Source organism: Hypomesus transpacificus, unplaced genomic scaffold, assembly GCF_021917145.1.
Source record: "Hypomesus transpacificus isolate Combined female unplaced genomic scaffold, fHypTra1 scaffold_31, whole genome shotgun sequence".
Lineage (NCBI taxonomy): Eukaryota > Metazoa > Chordata > Actinopteri > Osmeriformes > Osmeridae > Hypomesus > Hypomesus transpacificus.
Window position 1 is genome coordinate 1852950 of NW_025813837.1, and position 14942 is coordinate 1867891.

Genomic DNA, 14942 nt, shown 5'->3' on the forward strand with positions numbered 1-14942 from the left:
ACCTGCAACCTTTTCTTGAAAGACTGTACATGCTGTTTATATAATTAAGATGGGAGTCAGATGGCTGAGCGGTGAGGGAGTCGAGCTAGTAATCTGAAGGTTGCCGGATCGATTCCCCGCCCCGTCAAAATGACGTTGTGTCCTTGGGCAAGGCACTTTACCCTACTTGCCTCGGGGGGAATATCTCTGTACTTACTGTAAGTCACTCTGGATAACAGCGTCTGCTAAATGACTAAATGTAAGATAAAAATAACGTGTATATATATTTATTAGTATTACTATTGTTTATTTATTCATTTTCACAAAAGCTAAGGCAAGTATTATAAATGTTATTCTACTATTGTAAAAGCATAAACCCTACCGAATTCAAATAAGCACGTGTGACCATCATACTTCAGGACACAACCTACTCTCAAGATCCCTTCAGCCTCAAACTGACAGGTCTACATCACAAAACAAATGCAACCAAACAACAACCAAACAAGAATCCATAACCCCATGTGTTTTGAAGCACTGTCTTGAAATAGGAGCCTTAACAAATATGCCCCCCAACGCCATGGTATGTGAGCACTCTCCCTGGGTCCTCTTGTTGTGCTGGTATGCAGACAGCTGTCCAGCGATGACTCTGCTCATTCAGCCCCTGTGTGGCTGTGGGCCTGGGGACTTTTAAACTTTAAAGGGCTCTGTGGACAACCAGCTGCCAGTGTGTGCCATGTGTGTGTGAGCTGTACATTGCTTTCCCAGTCCACTCGCCAGTTTGACCACTTTTTCCAAGCTGAAGACCAACCTGAAGCATCGCTTGCTTTCCCGAACCCGACAGCCTGTTTATTGGGAGTTGGCGTGCAGGTACGAGTAGCTGGCATGGGTGCCTTCATAGCCAAGATGCTGCTGCCGACCGTGAGCAGCCTGGTGTTCCTTCCTGCGGCCAGCGTGGCCACCAAGAGAGGATTCTACATGGAGGCCATGGTCTACTTCTTCACCATGTTCTTCACTGCGGTAAGGGGCGTTCTTAAGACTGGGCCGTTGACATTGTTATGTGTGTCTGTGGAGGTCCGTGAGACCGCTCGGGACGCTACCTTACATGTATTTGGAAATGTGTCAGACTAGAAATGGGTTTGAGGGAAAGAACTTCAATCGTTCAGGTTGTACTCGTTTGGAATTGTTGTATTCACCACATGAAGTCCAGTGACTCAAGAGAATTGAGAATTTCAGAATGTTGTTTTGGAGTTTGGAGGATGATAGAATGTGTTCTATCTCGTAGATATACCACGCGTGTGATGGACCAGGACTGTCCATTCTGTGTTTCATGAAGTACGATATCCTGGAGTACTTCAGTGTGTATGGCACAGCTGTCTCTATGTGGGTCACTCTGATCGGTAAGTAACATCAAACAGCTGTGCCGTGATGGCACGGAATCTGAATGTGTTTCATGTTGGTGTGTTGACTGTGTTTAAAGGCAGGGAGGAACATCTCTTGCTGAACAGTTGGTTGAAGGGCATGCTGTGCTTGTCTCTCACACATGCTCAAACATACGCTCTCTCTCTCTGTTTTGAACACACACATGGGCATGCACGCACACACACACACAGAAAGCTAAAGCTGCCTCCCTTTTTTCCTTTAAAAGCTTTGGGAGACTTTGACGAGCCAAGGAGATCCACTTTGACCATGTTTGGGGCGCTGACCAGTGGTGTGAGAATCTATCAGGATCGCCTAGGTTACGGAATCTACGCTGGACCAATTGGAACAGCTGTGTTCATGATCACTGTCAAATGGGTGAGTCTTTTGGAGGCTAATATACTGAACCAACGAATATTTACATTTGCATTACATTTATATGACATATTTCTCGTTATACGACCCATGTTTGACAAAATAACACTGGATTTTTTACTCAGTATGTAAACTCCTGGGGTTAGGATAAAGAGGTAGCTACAATAACCGTATAACGCGGAGCTGAACTATTTCCTGACATGGATGACAGAGTTTGTTTGACTGAACTAACGGAACTTCCGTGTTCAACTTTAGTTACAGAAAATGAAGGAGAACCGAGGCCTGTACCCAGAGAAGAGTGTTTACACGCAGCAGGTTGGACCAGGCTGCTGCTTCGGTGCCCTCGCTCTCATGCTCCGTTTCTACTTTGAGGTATCACTCATCACACATATTCACTAAAGGGAGGGGGAAAAAAAAGGATTCGAAGACGTCTTAGGCGCGCATTTGCTGTTGTTCCATTGTTCCATGTAATCCTTAAACGCCTCCTTCGAATCTAGAGGGAAAGAAAATTCTGCAAATTACGCAAAATAAATGGTAGTGTACGTTTATGAAAACTGTGGATTGTATCCCGTTTGGGCTCTTGTAGGAGTGGGACTACGCCTACGTCCACAGCTTCTACCACCTGTCCCTGGCTGTGTCCTTTGTGCTGCTGCTACCCAAGAAGAACCGCTTCGCAGGAACGGGTCAAAACCCGGTCAAGCTGAACTGCTACACCCTCTGCTGCTGTGTACGAAATCATGTTTTTTTTTTCTCACTAAGGCAGGAGAGCTGATCATTCCCACAGGGTTTAATAGTAGCCTACGGGAATCACAATATATCGTGGCATCTTTCATATATTGTATCATACGGATTGGGTGTAGGAAGAATGTTACCTTGAATTGGCTTTGTAACATAATGCTATTGGTTAGATGGAAATGATGGAACATTGGTCCTAGTGTTGTGAGATTAGTAGGAAAAGAATGTGACTTTACATTGCATTGTTTCTGTGGAAATCACATCCCTGCTCTTACTTGGCTCTGGTCTGTTGTCCACCAGACGCCCATGCCTTCCTCTGCTAAGTCTCCAAAGGACAAGAAGAAGAAGTCCCCTTCACGGACGGTTTGGACGGTGCCCCGGGAGCGTCCGTGGATACGGGCCTGCAGCACCCCCACCCTCCCCCTGTACAACCCTCCGTCCACACCCGTCCACAAAGGGCTGGACGTCAGCAGGCTGAAGGAGCTGAACGGATGGAAGTGATGCCAGGCAGCTTTACGTGAGATCAAAACAGGGAGTAGCATACAATGAAGGGGCTTTGGTGCTGTATGCCAAGTCGTTGTGCCCTCGTGTGGTGTGAAGGACCCCACGGGATAGGGCTGCCCTTCATCTGCCTGTGCAAAAATCAAACCCAGGACAGCTGAGGGCTTGAGAAACAAGCCAATAAAACTGACTGGAAAATCTGTTTGTAACACAAACCCGACAGACATTTTATCTTTCCAAGATGAATAAATTGTTTTCAAACATTTTCCAGTAGGGACCAGTTCATCTAATCCTCTCTTTCCTTCTCTCTGAGAGGAACTAGGCAAATAAATTTGGTTATGAAAATTACAAGATTGTAAAAGCACATTTCGCTATATCCCCAATGTGCCAAACAGGTTGTCTGGTGTATCAGACTTCAGAGTGCAGCCAAATGCAGTCCAGACACTGTGCAGTAAACCGACTGCAGGTCTTTTAAATGGTTCTGGAGTAGCAGGTGTAGACTTGTGCGTCCATTCCAATTCACTGACGAAGCAATTTTGTCTATATTCCCTATCCTATAGATTCTCTCACTAATCCGCAAGTATTGTGTAATGTACATAATGTTAATTTATTGCATTGGGAAATGCTATTTTTAATTTAAGATGTTTTTTATGTCATTCTTTTCTAATTAACCTTTTGAAAATAAAATATTTGTGAATTTGAATCTTTTTTTTGGTTTTGTATGGATTGTTTTGGACAGGACTCCATAAGAATCATCAGTTTGAGAAACATCAGACTAACAAGTCAGCAGACAGAGAAATGACTGGCACATGCAAGTAAAAAAAAAAAAAAAGGCCCCTTTTCAATCCAGGTAGATATGTACACCACGTGAGTTCACTGCTAAACTGCTCTGAACACGATCCAAAGATTACAAACGTGTTCGACACAACTTAGACAAAACAGTCTCCAGCCAAATGTGAATGAAACTCCCGTCCGGCAGGAATGTTTTGAACTCGGGCCAGGCCGCGAGCTCCTATGCCCAGAGAAAGGTGTTTTTGTCTGGGCTCGAAATCTGGCGGGCCGCTGGCTCTCTCGACTACACATCCCATTCCTGACAGGAGGAAGGTAACCCGAGCCTTTTATTACGCAGGGTGTGAAACACTTCTCAGCCCCTTTACGACCACTGTCTGTCCCAGACCACTTTGTTCGGGGGGCTAGCGGCCCACACACACACACACACACACACACACACAGACACACACACAGACACACACCGAGCTGAGCCCAGCCCAGTCCCCACAGGTCTGCTGCTGTGGCAGCCTCCAGTACTGGGGCGACCATGTCAACCCCATAACAGATGATTGACAACGCTCAGCCCGTAATTGTCTCCGCCATTGTTTGCACCCTCATACCACACACCATTTCAGAATTTTTTTGGGGGGTTGTCTAAATACTATAACAAAAAGACATATTTTAAAGCCATAAAATAAATCTCGTCTCTCCCAGTTTGCGAGCGCTCAGTCTCCATGTTTCAGTCCCTGCATGCTTCCACGCACCAGTGTAGCCAATGACTTGCATTAACCAACACAGTTCTTTAGCCAATGAGGAATTCCTCATTAAAGGTTGGTTGGCCTGTGCAGTAACTCAATCAGTGGCTATAGCAGCTGATGGAGCAATCTCTCTCCACAACACAGTTGCTGGCCAGGCTGGTTGGCAACTGACTGACTCGAGACAGCACCCTGCTCCAGCCTCAAGCACTCTATGGCCTCATGGAGCTTGGATCCAATGCCAATAAACGCACTGACATAAATATATTTGAGTGATTTAAGGAAAAGGTATACATTTATTCTGCCTAAATAAACAACTTTAAAGCTGTTTGGTTTGGTACTGAGGGTTTTACGCATGGTTTGTTTGGTGAATGCCAGAGACAACCTCCACCTGAATCATCCACTCTCAGAATTGATGTTTACAACTTTATATGACTAGGGCTGCTGGCTTATATAAGGGGTTTAACAAGGCTGATTCACAATATAGCTGGACAGTATGTACTTTGGTGAATTCTAATGACAGGCTGCATATCTAAGGAAAACTGCACCTCCACTGACACCTGTAGGAAAGGTGAAGAAGGCTAAAACCTCCACCTACTACTGCCCATTCCACTATCAGACATGCTCTCTAGACAACCAACAAGCCAGTATTAAAACGTCATTCTAAGTTCTCTATTACCACCAGCTCAAACATCCAGCCCATACTGTGGTGATTGCTCTGGTGGAATTCACTCAAAAGCCCTTAAACTTCCTCCAGTTATAGGGCCTTTTCTCAGAGCTCAGGGCAGACTGCTCCAGTTCCACCTTCAAGACAGGGGCCAAGCGGGGCCCAGCATAGTGAAGAGGCGGACGACGCTCCAAGGCCAATCGGACTGCTTGCTTCACCTGGCATAGCCAACACAGGAAGTGAACCTCGGGTCAATATGGAAGACTACTTGCCCTTGATGAATGTAGCAGCAGACAAAATGAATAACGATGGTTAGTGGGACGGTGGTTAGTGGGAGTTCTTGAGGTTATTTATTTCAGGGAAATATAAAAGGAGTTGGGTCGACAGTTCATGTTTTATTGAGCAGGCACACTACAGGACGGTTCTGGCAGGATGAGTGTCTGGGTGTCATCCTGGTCTCATACCTGCTTGTTGTTCCTGATGACCTCGTGGAACATCTCCGGTTGGGCCACACAATGGTTAAGCTCCTCCCCCGCGTCAGACCAATCCTCCGATTGGTTGTCTGACTGGCTGTCGGAGCCCTGTGATAGGGTTATCCTGTCAAAGCCCCTGCAAAGACTGAGGACACGTTTTAAAACCATTAAAGCGTCAACTTCAACCCACCGCTGATGTATATCCTAACATTTAACTATAATTAGTACAATTTCTACTTTGTGGGGTAATAACTAAATTTTTGTGTTTTTGCGACCCTCCTTTTGGCTGTTTATTCCTGTTTTGGGAAGGTTGCTCTGCTAACCTTGGTTCAGTGGGGAGAGTTTGTTTGCAGGCCTGGATGGTGTCCATCAGCTGGGCTCTGACGGTCCTGGACGTCTCACTGGAGAGCACATCTGACACTGAGCAGCCTGGGAACAGGCTCAAGAGCAGCGGGACCACCTACACACACACACACAGACAGACACACACATGCACACAGACAGACACACGCATAAACACACATACACACACAGACACACAGACACACAGACAGACAGACAGAACCATGCACACACATGCACACAAACAGACAGACAGATGCATAAATACACACGCACACAGATTTACAACTGTTTCATTCCTGCTCCTCGCTATGTGGTATGAGACAAGCTCCAAAAGTTCAAGCAGGTTAACAAGATTCTGATTCTGAAGGACATATTCGGATAAAGACGTACATTTAAATCCACTGAGAGCCTTTCAAAGCAGCGGTGTGCTTTGCACACCGATCTGACCCAGTCATGCTGCAGGACCAGATTTGAGACCAGAGGATCTCCTGTTTGGAGGGACTCGCCTGATCATTAGTGGGATCCAGGATCAGGGTACAGATGGCATCATGCTTGGCACCCTCCATGTTAGGCACCTTCTGCTGGGCTTTGGCCCTGTTCTCATAGTACTGACTGACCCCTGGGTTGTACTTGATGGATCCCTTCCTGCAGGGACGACCAGAGTAGCATCAGCGTCACTGGAGCATCAAAGCGTTTACTGAACGAAATGTCTAACCGCTTCTGGTAACTAGTGGTGTGTGTGTGAGGGTGAGTGTGAGAGTGTGTGTGTGTGAGTGTGACGCTGACCGCTCCTGGTAGAGTAGTATGCCCCGGGTGTTGTGGATGACAGCGAGGCGGACCCATATTGAGTGGTCATCTGAAGCCATCTCCTGAGCCTGCTGGTAGTCGGCCATGGCAAACTCCCACTCAGCCTGCTTGAAAAAGCAGTCTGCAAAACCACCACAACCACACCATGTCTACCATGTCATATCCTCCCTCATCCTGCCTCAAACATACCTTCCTCCCTAACTGCCTCAAACATACCTTCCTCCTTGCCTGCCTCAGACATACCTCCCTCCCTCAAACATACCTCCCTCCCTCCCTGCCTCAAACATACCTCCCTCCCTCCCTGCCTCAAACATACCTTCCTCCCTCCCCGCCTCACCTCCTCTGTTTATGTACAGGCCACGTTCTTCCTTCTGTTCTGCAATCGCTTTGGTTAGCAACATGGCCGCTTCGGCGTAGTGACCGTGGGAGTAGCAGTGCACCGCAAAGTCGTTGTAGGTGAGGACCAGTTGAGCTTTGGCGTCCTCCTGCACCGCCTTCAGATCCTCCTGGGTGTCGTCCCCTTCCGGGTCCCTCTCCCCTGCCTCGCTCAGCTCCACGGCCAGGACCAGGTCTTCGATAGCAGCCGTGAAGTCCTTCAGCCGCCGGTATAAAATCCCCCTAATGAAGTGCATGTAAAAACCACAAGTTTTGTGACAATGAACAGAAATCCGCCAGGTCCATCAACCCCCCTCAATCGCTCACTGGAGATCTGTGGAATCTGCAAACTGGAGGGGCTGAATGGCGGCTTTATTTTGGCCTTCAAAATAAAAGACATGCCATGTTAACGTGATGACCTGAAGAGGTAGTGATGCCCATTCTCTGGACAGTGCTCCAGAGCAGAGTTGATACTGGCCAGAGCTCCTGGTAGCTCTCCTGCCAAGACCCTCCTGACTGCCATCTGCTTGGCCCTGTCGCTGACCTCCTCCAGGCCCCTGAGACACTCCCCGGCCTCCGAGCAGCCAGGGTTCAGGGCCAGAGCTGATTTCAGATCATGGTAACACGGTGCCACCTAGGTTACATGAGCGATGTCTTAGTGAACTACCTTGAGTTTACAAATTAAAGAGACTGTTTCAAGAGGGGAAAACATTGTTGTTGTTTTTTGCATGGCAATAATAAATGTAGTTAAAATGTTATTTTTATGCTTCTAACACAGAGTATTGACCTGGTTGAGTTGTTTGTAGAGCCGAGCTCTCAGAGTGAAGAGGTCAGAGGTCTGACAGCCTGCATCCAGCCAGCTAGTGACCAGTTTGAGACAGTCACCATAGTGCCCAAGAGCTGTCAGACAAGCCAGTCTAATGCCGCAATAAACGGGAAAGAATAACTTTGAGAGAGAATTCTTAAAAGTCAACGTGTAAAACTGTGTGACAAACAGCCCTTGTCATGGGGAGACTGGGCAACTGAGAAATGACTTAACCCCAGCAAAAAAAATGTATGTGTATATAGCTCCCTCTGCTGGTTGTTTAATGAACCAGACTTTCCAAACACTTCTCAGGAGGCAAGGCCAATTCTCCCTCACTGACCTTCTCACGTGATAAGACCTGAAGTCCGGCTTGAGCTCTGCAGCCTTGGTAAAGGACTCCAGGGCACCCAGGAACATCCCCTGGTCGTACAAACACTGGCCCTGAAGACCAGGCAGTCAGTCTGGAGGCTCCATTTGCAGTGCGTTATATTTCGTGACAGCTTCTTTGTAGACAGCGTCTCTTACCTGGAGGTAGTAGATAAACGCCATGCGAGTTTGGAAGGGCTTTGCTTCCGACGCCAGGAGACAAGCCTGTTTGTAGCTAACGACTGCAGACTGAAAGTCGCACATCTGAAGGAAGGCCTCTGCTTGGCTTACGTACAGTTCCGTCTAGAATTCGAGGTATTTTCATTGTCAATCTCAACCGCACATCACATACCATGGTTAATACCACCGTTGCAAAACAGAATGGCTTTGTGAAGGTTCCGAACGTACAGAATGTTTTTGTTCAGCAAATGGCGTGTACCTGTTTTGGCTGAAGATTGATAGCTTTGTAAAAGCAGTTCACAGCTTTAGAAAACTGGGATTTGGTAATAGCCTCCGCTCCATTTTCATAGCTGCAAAGTAAGTTGATTGTGGAGTCGTTTAAGAAACACTTCTCTGGAGGCATAAACAAGACAACAGAAAAATGTATTTACGGATGCATTCATAAAATCATAAGCTCACTGTTCATTGGCTTTGTTTCTGATGATGAGATGAGCTTGGAGGTCAGGGCGTTCTATTCTGTTTTCAGGTGTCCTGAAGATGCAGCTGGAACCGAGGATGCGACTGAGGGCGCTTTTACGTCTGGCCTCCACAAGCTCCTGCTCTGACAGAGAAGTAGGGAACACCCCTTGGTCCTTTGGCTCTGGCTGCTGTAGCAACTCCAATACAAGGTGAAATAAGTGTAACACTACATAAGCAGCACTTTAAAACACTGACCTACCCTTCCCTCAATTTCAATGTCAACCATACTGTTTGTCTAAAAAAAACAGTTCACCTCAAAACATAATTTTGGATTGGCAGTGCATTTCTTGAGGCTGACATAAATAGGGAATTAACTCGTGACAATGGTAGTATTCAAAAAGTTAAAGAATTCATTTAAAAAATGATGAAGACTATTTGAGTAGCTAGTCATTGATATTAATGGGAAGGGGTCGAAATAGTTTGCTGACCTTTTGTTGGTTTTTGGTCACTCTTTCGAGAGCTTGACCGTCCATACTTGCTGCTTGTCCAGTTGTCAATAAAAAAAAATCCTAAATTATGTTCAGGCACTCTAAAATTGTTACGTAAACAGCCGTCGTTGTATTTACAATGTTATCAACATCTAGCCAACTGACTTAATTGAAGTCAAAGATGGTACTGTACTAGGACTTTGTGAAAAGTTAGAAAAAGCCTGAGTGAGTAACCTAGGTAACAGCCCGAACTACACTGAAACCACGCCCGCTATCAAGATTTTCCTTTTTATGTTGCCTAGTCATTAGGTCTACTTATTAGACTATAGGCTTTCAGTTATTTCTAGATAAATGGGTCATCATTGTTAAGCCATTTGAACTTTAATGGCCGTCGACATACAAGGCTATTTTATCTTAATCAGAGACAGAGATGCTTTTATTTTGAAAAAGAAAACCAGGAACCTTTTTGAAGAACGCAAATCAGCTGACTGGACTGCGACAATAACGTGACCTGATTGTTTACAGCTGGTCTCATTTACGACATAAATCTGTGGCTTAACCATAACGTAGGATGGTATTTTATATTATTTTACAGTCTTTGCATTTATGTAAAACACGGTTATAGCTAGCCTACTGTTGTAGTGCTAGCATTATGAGAAGGGAAAGCGTTTGTTTTCGGTATGGTCTTTCTGGCCGATTCGCTTGCTTGCTGCCCCTTGGTTCATTCATGGTCAATTTGTAGTGACGGTAAACAATAGAGGACTGAATATGGATATACAGAGTGAGACTACACGACTGCTTCATGCAGAAGATGGAGAAGAGAACCATGAAACAGGACTGCGGTCGGAGCAGGATTTATATCTTGAGTAAGTGGGCTTAGCTCTACTGTAATATTACTTGGAATGTTTTCCTCACAGTATGAAGATCTTTTTCAACACAAATCATACCATATTTTCCTCATGTGACTCACTTAACCACAATTAGATTTGCATTGCTGACTCCGCTATAATGGATTTTCTGGCTGCTTTTTTGAGCTTCTCTAAATCGTACTTGCTCGCTCTCTCTTGTTGTTTGTAAACAGTAAAGTGAAGAATGGCAAGTTGTACCTGGCCACATTCGCGGCTGTCCTGGGTCCTCTAAGCTTTGGCTTTGTGTTAGGATACAGTTCCCCCGCCATTCCAGAACTAAGCAAAGAAACTGACCCTCGGATACGACTGGATGACAACGAGGCCTCTTGGTTTGGGGTAAGGATGTCATTCTTCTCCCAGGTTTTAATACATGAAATGATACTGAATTTAGGCCTGCCTGAGAACTAAACCCTTTTGTTTCTGTTTGCAGTCAATCGTGACAATAGGTGCCGCTTTAGGAGGCCTTTTGGGTGGCTGGATGGTAGACAAGATTGGGAGGAAGCTGAGTCTCATGTTATGCTCCGTACCTTTTGTCTTTGGATTTGTCGTCATCATAGCTGCTCAGAATGTGTGGATGCTGTACCTTGGACGGGTACTCACTGGATTGGCCAGTGGGGTTACATCGCTTGTGGTCCCAGTAAGTGCATGTTAAAATGAGATTTTGACACTCACAAGCCGCAATGCCTAGCGTGTAGCCTGGCATGTGTGAGCCATATGCTTCCTGTTCAATGTGCATCCCATCATTTTCATGTTGTGCCGCAAGCGTGTTTGGCTTTGAGTTCTCCGCTTGTTCTCTTTTTATTCTTTCTGTCTCTGTGGAGTAACTTTGACTTACCATTTTATGACAGCTATACATCTCTGAGATGGCACACGAACGAGTGCGTGGAACTATGGGCTCCTGCGTTCAGCTGATGGTGGTGACGGGAATCATGGGAGCGTACCTTGCAGGTATGCCTGTAGCTGTCCAGTTTTACAACCTCCAGGAGTTTATATCTTCGTGGTTCCTGATCTCTTGAGTTTTCTAACACCTGAGGTCATCAGAAGGGGAAAACAGGCTTTTGGAAAGAGAATAACCTATTGAGGGCAGTAGGTGTATCCTTTATGATGTTACAACAACCATTAAGACAGGAGTCATGTGATGGAGGCTAAGGTTGAGTCGTTTTTCCCATCTACATGCCATGCAACTCAAGGTCTGCATGACCAGACTTTTAACAAATGTATTTTGGCAACCAAACTTTGGTCATCTGATGACATACTCATCATAAGGCCCAGTAAAAATTCTCTAGGCTACATTCTAACTGTGACTGTTACTGGTGTTGGGCACCTTGTAAACCCTTGCCATGCCTAATCTTGTTACCAAAATTCCGTGCATGTTTCTCTATTAACTTTGCTCAATAAAGGCTACCATTGAAGGACTGTCAGAGTAGGTTTGTCTATCTTTCTAGGTCAGAAAGGGCTGTAAATCCTCCTACATGGCCTTAACCATGACCTTACCTGACCCCCAACCCCATTTTCCCTTACTCTACATTCCTCTCTGTCTGTTTCTTTCTCTGTCTCACACAAACGCGCACACACCCAGGGCTGTGGTTGGACTGGCGCTGGCTGGCTATCTGCGGCTCTATCCCCCCTACCCTGATGGTGGTCTTCATGTGCTTCATGCCGGAAACGCCCAGGTTCCTGCTGTCGCAGGGCAAGCGCCCCGAGGCCGAGAAGGCCCTGCGCTTCCTGAGGGGACCCGACGCTCCCGTCGAGTGGGAGTGCGCCCGCATCGAGGTGTCTGCACACGAGACGGTGAGAGTTGTTTTGCACGCAGGGCTCGGTCCACCAGAGAAAACCACACAGAAAACCCCTCGGAGCTATGAGAAAGGCATGTCCTGTCATGCCCTTCTGAGGGTAATTGAAGCATCATACCTCTGTATGATGCACAACCGCTTTGATTAAAAAAAAAAAACACCAGGCACAGTTGTGAAGTTAGAACAGGGATTCAGATAGACAGGTTGACCAGGAATCCTGTAATCTGTGAATAATCATATTGTGGCGAAGCATAGCAGTGAGAGTGCCACCTCTGAGCCCTGCTAATGGCTAACTGTATGCTTTGTGTTGTTCCAGGGGGGAACATTGTGTTTAGCTGACCTAAAGAACCCTGAAGTATACAAGCCCCTTGGAGTGGGCGTCATGCTAATGCTCTTTCAGCAGCTCACGGGCATCAACGCCATTATGTTCTATGCAGAGACCATATTTGAAGAGGCCCATTTTAAGGTAAGCGGAGACATTGGTTGGGTGAAGGTTTACACAATGTGATGTATTTAACAAGAAGAACGATGCACATTCTACTGTATTACCATGTTAAGATGGGGGGGGGGGTGTTTGTATTTTAGAGGAGTGACATTGCCACAGTAGTGGTGGCAGCAACCCAGGTGGTGTTCACAGCAGTAGCAGCCTTGATCATGGACAAGGCTGGAAGAAAGATCCTCCTCATCATCTCAGGTACTAATGACTCACAAGACCAAACACACAAGCCTGCGTTAGCCTTGAGGCACACTCCAGTGGGGAAATGGTCATTGTGGTTTAAAGTGTTCCCCTGGACCGATTATCCATGACGTATGAAGGGAAATGGTTCTTAGTAGAGCTAGTGCTGTAAGGATGAAAGGAGGAGAAGTAACAGCAAACTTGGAAGTCAGGTGGCTGAGCGGTTAGGGCATCGGGCTAGTAATCTGAAGGATTACCAGCCAGTTCGATTCCCGGCCGGGGAACATCATGTGTCCTTGGGCAAGGCACTTCACCCTACTTGCCTCGAGGAGAACGTCCCTGTATTTACTGCAAGTCGCTCTGGATAAGAGCGTCTGCTAAATTACTAAATGTAAATGTGTAACTTGATGTCGGATGTGAAAAACCATGACAGCTTAACTTGATCTGAATAGATCCGACTGGTGTTAGGGAAGTGGTTTCATTGTTATTGATTCTCTCTTAAATTCATCTTGCAATCCTACTCCTTCCCTGTAAGGAGTTGCCATGTCTATCAGCACAGCTGTGTTTGGGGTCTACTTCAAGCTGTCCAGCCAGCAGCACAGTAATAGCTCAGCCCCAGAGCTTAGTCTATTGTTGACTGGCCAAGGCCAGCTCTGTCAGGATCCTCAGGCTGATCTGGCCTGGCTTGCACTCACCAGCATGGGCCTTTTCATCACAGGTGAGCTGAACACGTACATTTGCATTTTAGGGTATTTAACAACCGCTTTTATCCAAAGCAACATATCAACAGTGTATATAGAAAGTAAAGCCACACATAGTTCCAATACTTCTTCAATGGCTCAAAGTCAAGGAACAGTCTGTAGTTACCAGGCACAGTACAAAGTGTGCCTGGTATAACTGCTACCAGACACTGTGAACAATAATAATATCTCAATACAGCCTGTGGGTCAGTTAGGTAGACTATGGTATTTTGTGTGATCAAGTAGAACTACTTGTTTTTGTCTGTAAAAACCCTCACTATTGTACATCTTGTAGGTTTTGCACTGGGTTGGGGTCCTATCCCCTGGCTGGTGATGTCAGAGATCTTCCCAACCAAAGTCAGGGGCTTTGCCAGTTCTCTGTGTGTCCTGAGTAACTGGGGCTCTGCTTTTATCATCACCAAGACCTTCCAGGACCTCATGGTGAGTGGAAAAGGACTCAGGACTCACTGCCATTGTTGTGAATCGGGTTGGCAGTTTTCCAATTAAAATGGGGATAGCGAATATACTAATATATATATATATACTATTCTGTCAAATGTTTTTTCAGGGTCTTCTCACCAGTGCAGGCACCTTCTGGCTGTTCTCTGGAATGTGTGCTCTAAATATCATCTTCACCACCATTTTTGTTCCGGAGACAAAAGGCAAAACCCTGGAACAGATTCAGGCATATTTCAAAGGAACACCATTATAATAGGCTACATAAGTCACATTTGTTGCCAACACTAAACATAAAAAAATGTGTCACATTCAAGGGCATGGTAAAGTGTAATTTGCTGTGAAGGTTCAATCTGTGGTATTTTTAATTAATGTTCGCAATTGTTTTGTTTTATTTTGCACCCAAAAATGTAACTGTTTATATTTAAATGAATACATTTTGTTTGTTTAACAACTAAAAAACTATTAGGTAAAAATAAAAAGATAACATTCATCACAACAAAGATGAGCACATTTTAGTTGATTTGTATTATTCTGGGTTTGGTTATATCTTTGACATCATGTTTGTTCACCATGTTTTGCCTTAGGGGAAATAATGTAAAAATTGCCAATAAAGTTTAAGTTTTACAGTTTTGTTTTATTGAATTCATCCACATATATTATATCCACAAGGTAAAAACATCAATGAAAGCACTAAATCTGGACTGTATTATTCATGGTCTAACCGGCAAATGTCATAATATGTACTTGGAATTCAACATACAAGTTCAAAGTTATGTCCCCAAAAATATTGTAGCCTAATTATGCAGAATATTAAATCTAACTTGAAAACAAATGTAATGCTGTACAGTGTTTCTTTTGGAAAGACATAA

General features: G+C 45.3%; 3 protein-coding genes across 4 annotated transcripts; 2 read left to right on the forward strand and 1 right to left on the reverse strand.

Annotated features, from left to right (window-relative positions):
- Nucleotides 1–657: 657 nt before the first annotated feature.
- Nucleotides 658–3661, forward strand: mymk (myomaker, myoblast fusion factor). Its single transcript, XM_047015905.1, has 6 exons — nt 658–996; nt 1262–1376; nt 1625–1773; nt 2026–2142; nt 2357–2497; nt 2806–3661. The coding sequence occupies exons 1-6, from the start codon at nt 862–864 to the stop codon at nt 3004–3006; spliced, it is 858 nt and encodes a 285-aa protein (XP_046871861.1). The 5' UTR covers nt 658–861; the 3' UTR covers nt 3007–3661.
- A 1219-nt stretch (nt 3662–4880) lies between these two features.
- On the reverse strand, nt 4881–9855 carry LOC124463849 (tetratricopeptide repeat protein 16). The gene is made up of 13 exons (XM_047015622.1): nt 9498–9855; nt 9010–9197; nt 8810–8900; nt 8530–8673; nt 8345–8445; nt 7987–8116; nt 7619–7833; nt 7162–7442; nt 6804–6945; nt 6524–6662; nt 5996–6132; nt 5664–5817; nt 4881–5417 (listed from the first exon to the last, which is right to left on the reverse strand). The coding sequence occupies exons 1-13, from the start codon at nt 9540–9542 to the stop codon at nt 5265–5267; spliced, it is 1920 nt and encodes a 639-aa protein (XP_046871578.1). The 5' UTR covers nt 9543–9855; the 3' UTR covers nt 4881–5264.
- Nucleotides 9132–14697, forward strand: slc2a8 (solute carrier family 2 member 8). 2 transcript variants are annotated; one of them, XM_047016000.1, is made up of 11 exons: nt 9132–9218; nt 10240–10363; nt 10579–10741; nt 10836–11042; nt 11254–11353; nt 11985–12196; nt 12515–12664; nt 12784–12892; nt 13410–13592; nt 13910–14055; nt 14183–14697. In XM_047016000.1, exons 2-11 carry the CDS (start codon nt 10266–10268, stop codon nt 14324–14326), a joined length of 1512 nt encoding a protein of 503 aa, XP_046871956.1. In that variant the 5' UTR covers nt 9132–9218; nt 10240–10265; the 3' UTR covers nt 14327–14697. The 2 variants fall into 2 exon arrangements, with proteins under 2 accessions (XP_046871956.1, XP_046871955.1); XM_047015999.1 differs by lacking the exon at nt 9132–9218 and having other exon boundaries at nt 9984–10363.
- The last annotated feature ends 245 nt before the right edge of the window (nt 14698–14942 follow it).

Bases quoted from the DNA above. Each gene is read 5' to 3' on its own strand.
- LOC124463849 (XM_047015622.1), bottom strand. From the start codon at position 9,542: ATGGACGGTCAAGCTCTCGAAAGAGTGACCAAAAACCAACAAAAG. The intron at 7,443-7,618 runs GTCATCACGTTA...GCACTTCATTAG, and splicing joins GGGCATCACTACCTCTTCAG to GGGGATTTTATACCGGCGGC. The intron at 6,133-6,523 runs GCGAGTCCCTCC...GTGTGTGTGTAG, and splicing joins TGGATCCCACTAATGATCAG to GTGGTCCCGCTGCTCTTGAG.
- mymk (XM_047015905.1), top strand. From the start codon at position 862: ATGGGTGCCTTCATAGCCAAGATGCTGCTGCCGACCGTGAGCAGCCTG. The intron at 2,143-2,356 runs GTATCACTCATC...GGGCTCTTGTAG, and splicing joins TGCTCCGTTTCTACTTTGAG to GAGTGGGACTACGCCTACGT. The intron at 2,498-2,805 runs GTACGAAATCAT...GTTGTCCACCAG, and splicing joins GCTACACCCTCTGCTGCTGT to ACGCCCATGCCTTCCTCTGC.
- slc2a8 (XM_047016000.1), top strand. From the start codon at position 10,266: ATGGATATACAGAGTGAGACTACACGACTGCTTCATGCAGAAGATGGA. The intron at 11,043-11,253 runs GTAAGTGCATGT...ATTTTATGACAG, and splicing joins TTACATCGCTTGTGGTCCCA to CTATACATCTCTGAGATGGC. The intron at 12,665-12,783 runs GTAAGCGGAGAC...TTTGTATTTTAG, and splicing joins TTGAAGAGGCCCATTTTAAG to AGGAGTGACATTGCCACAGT.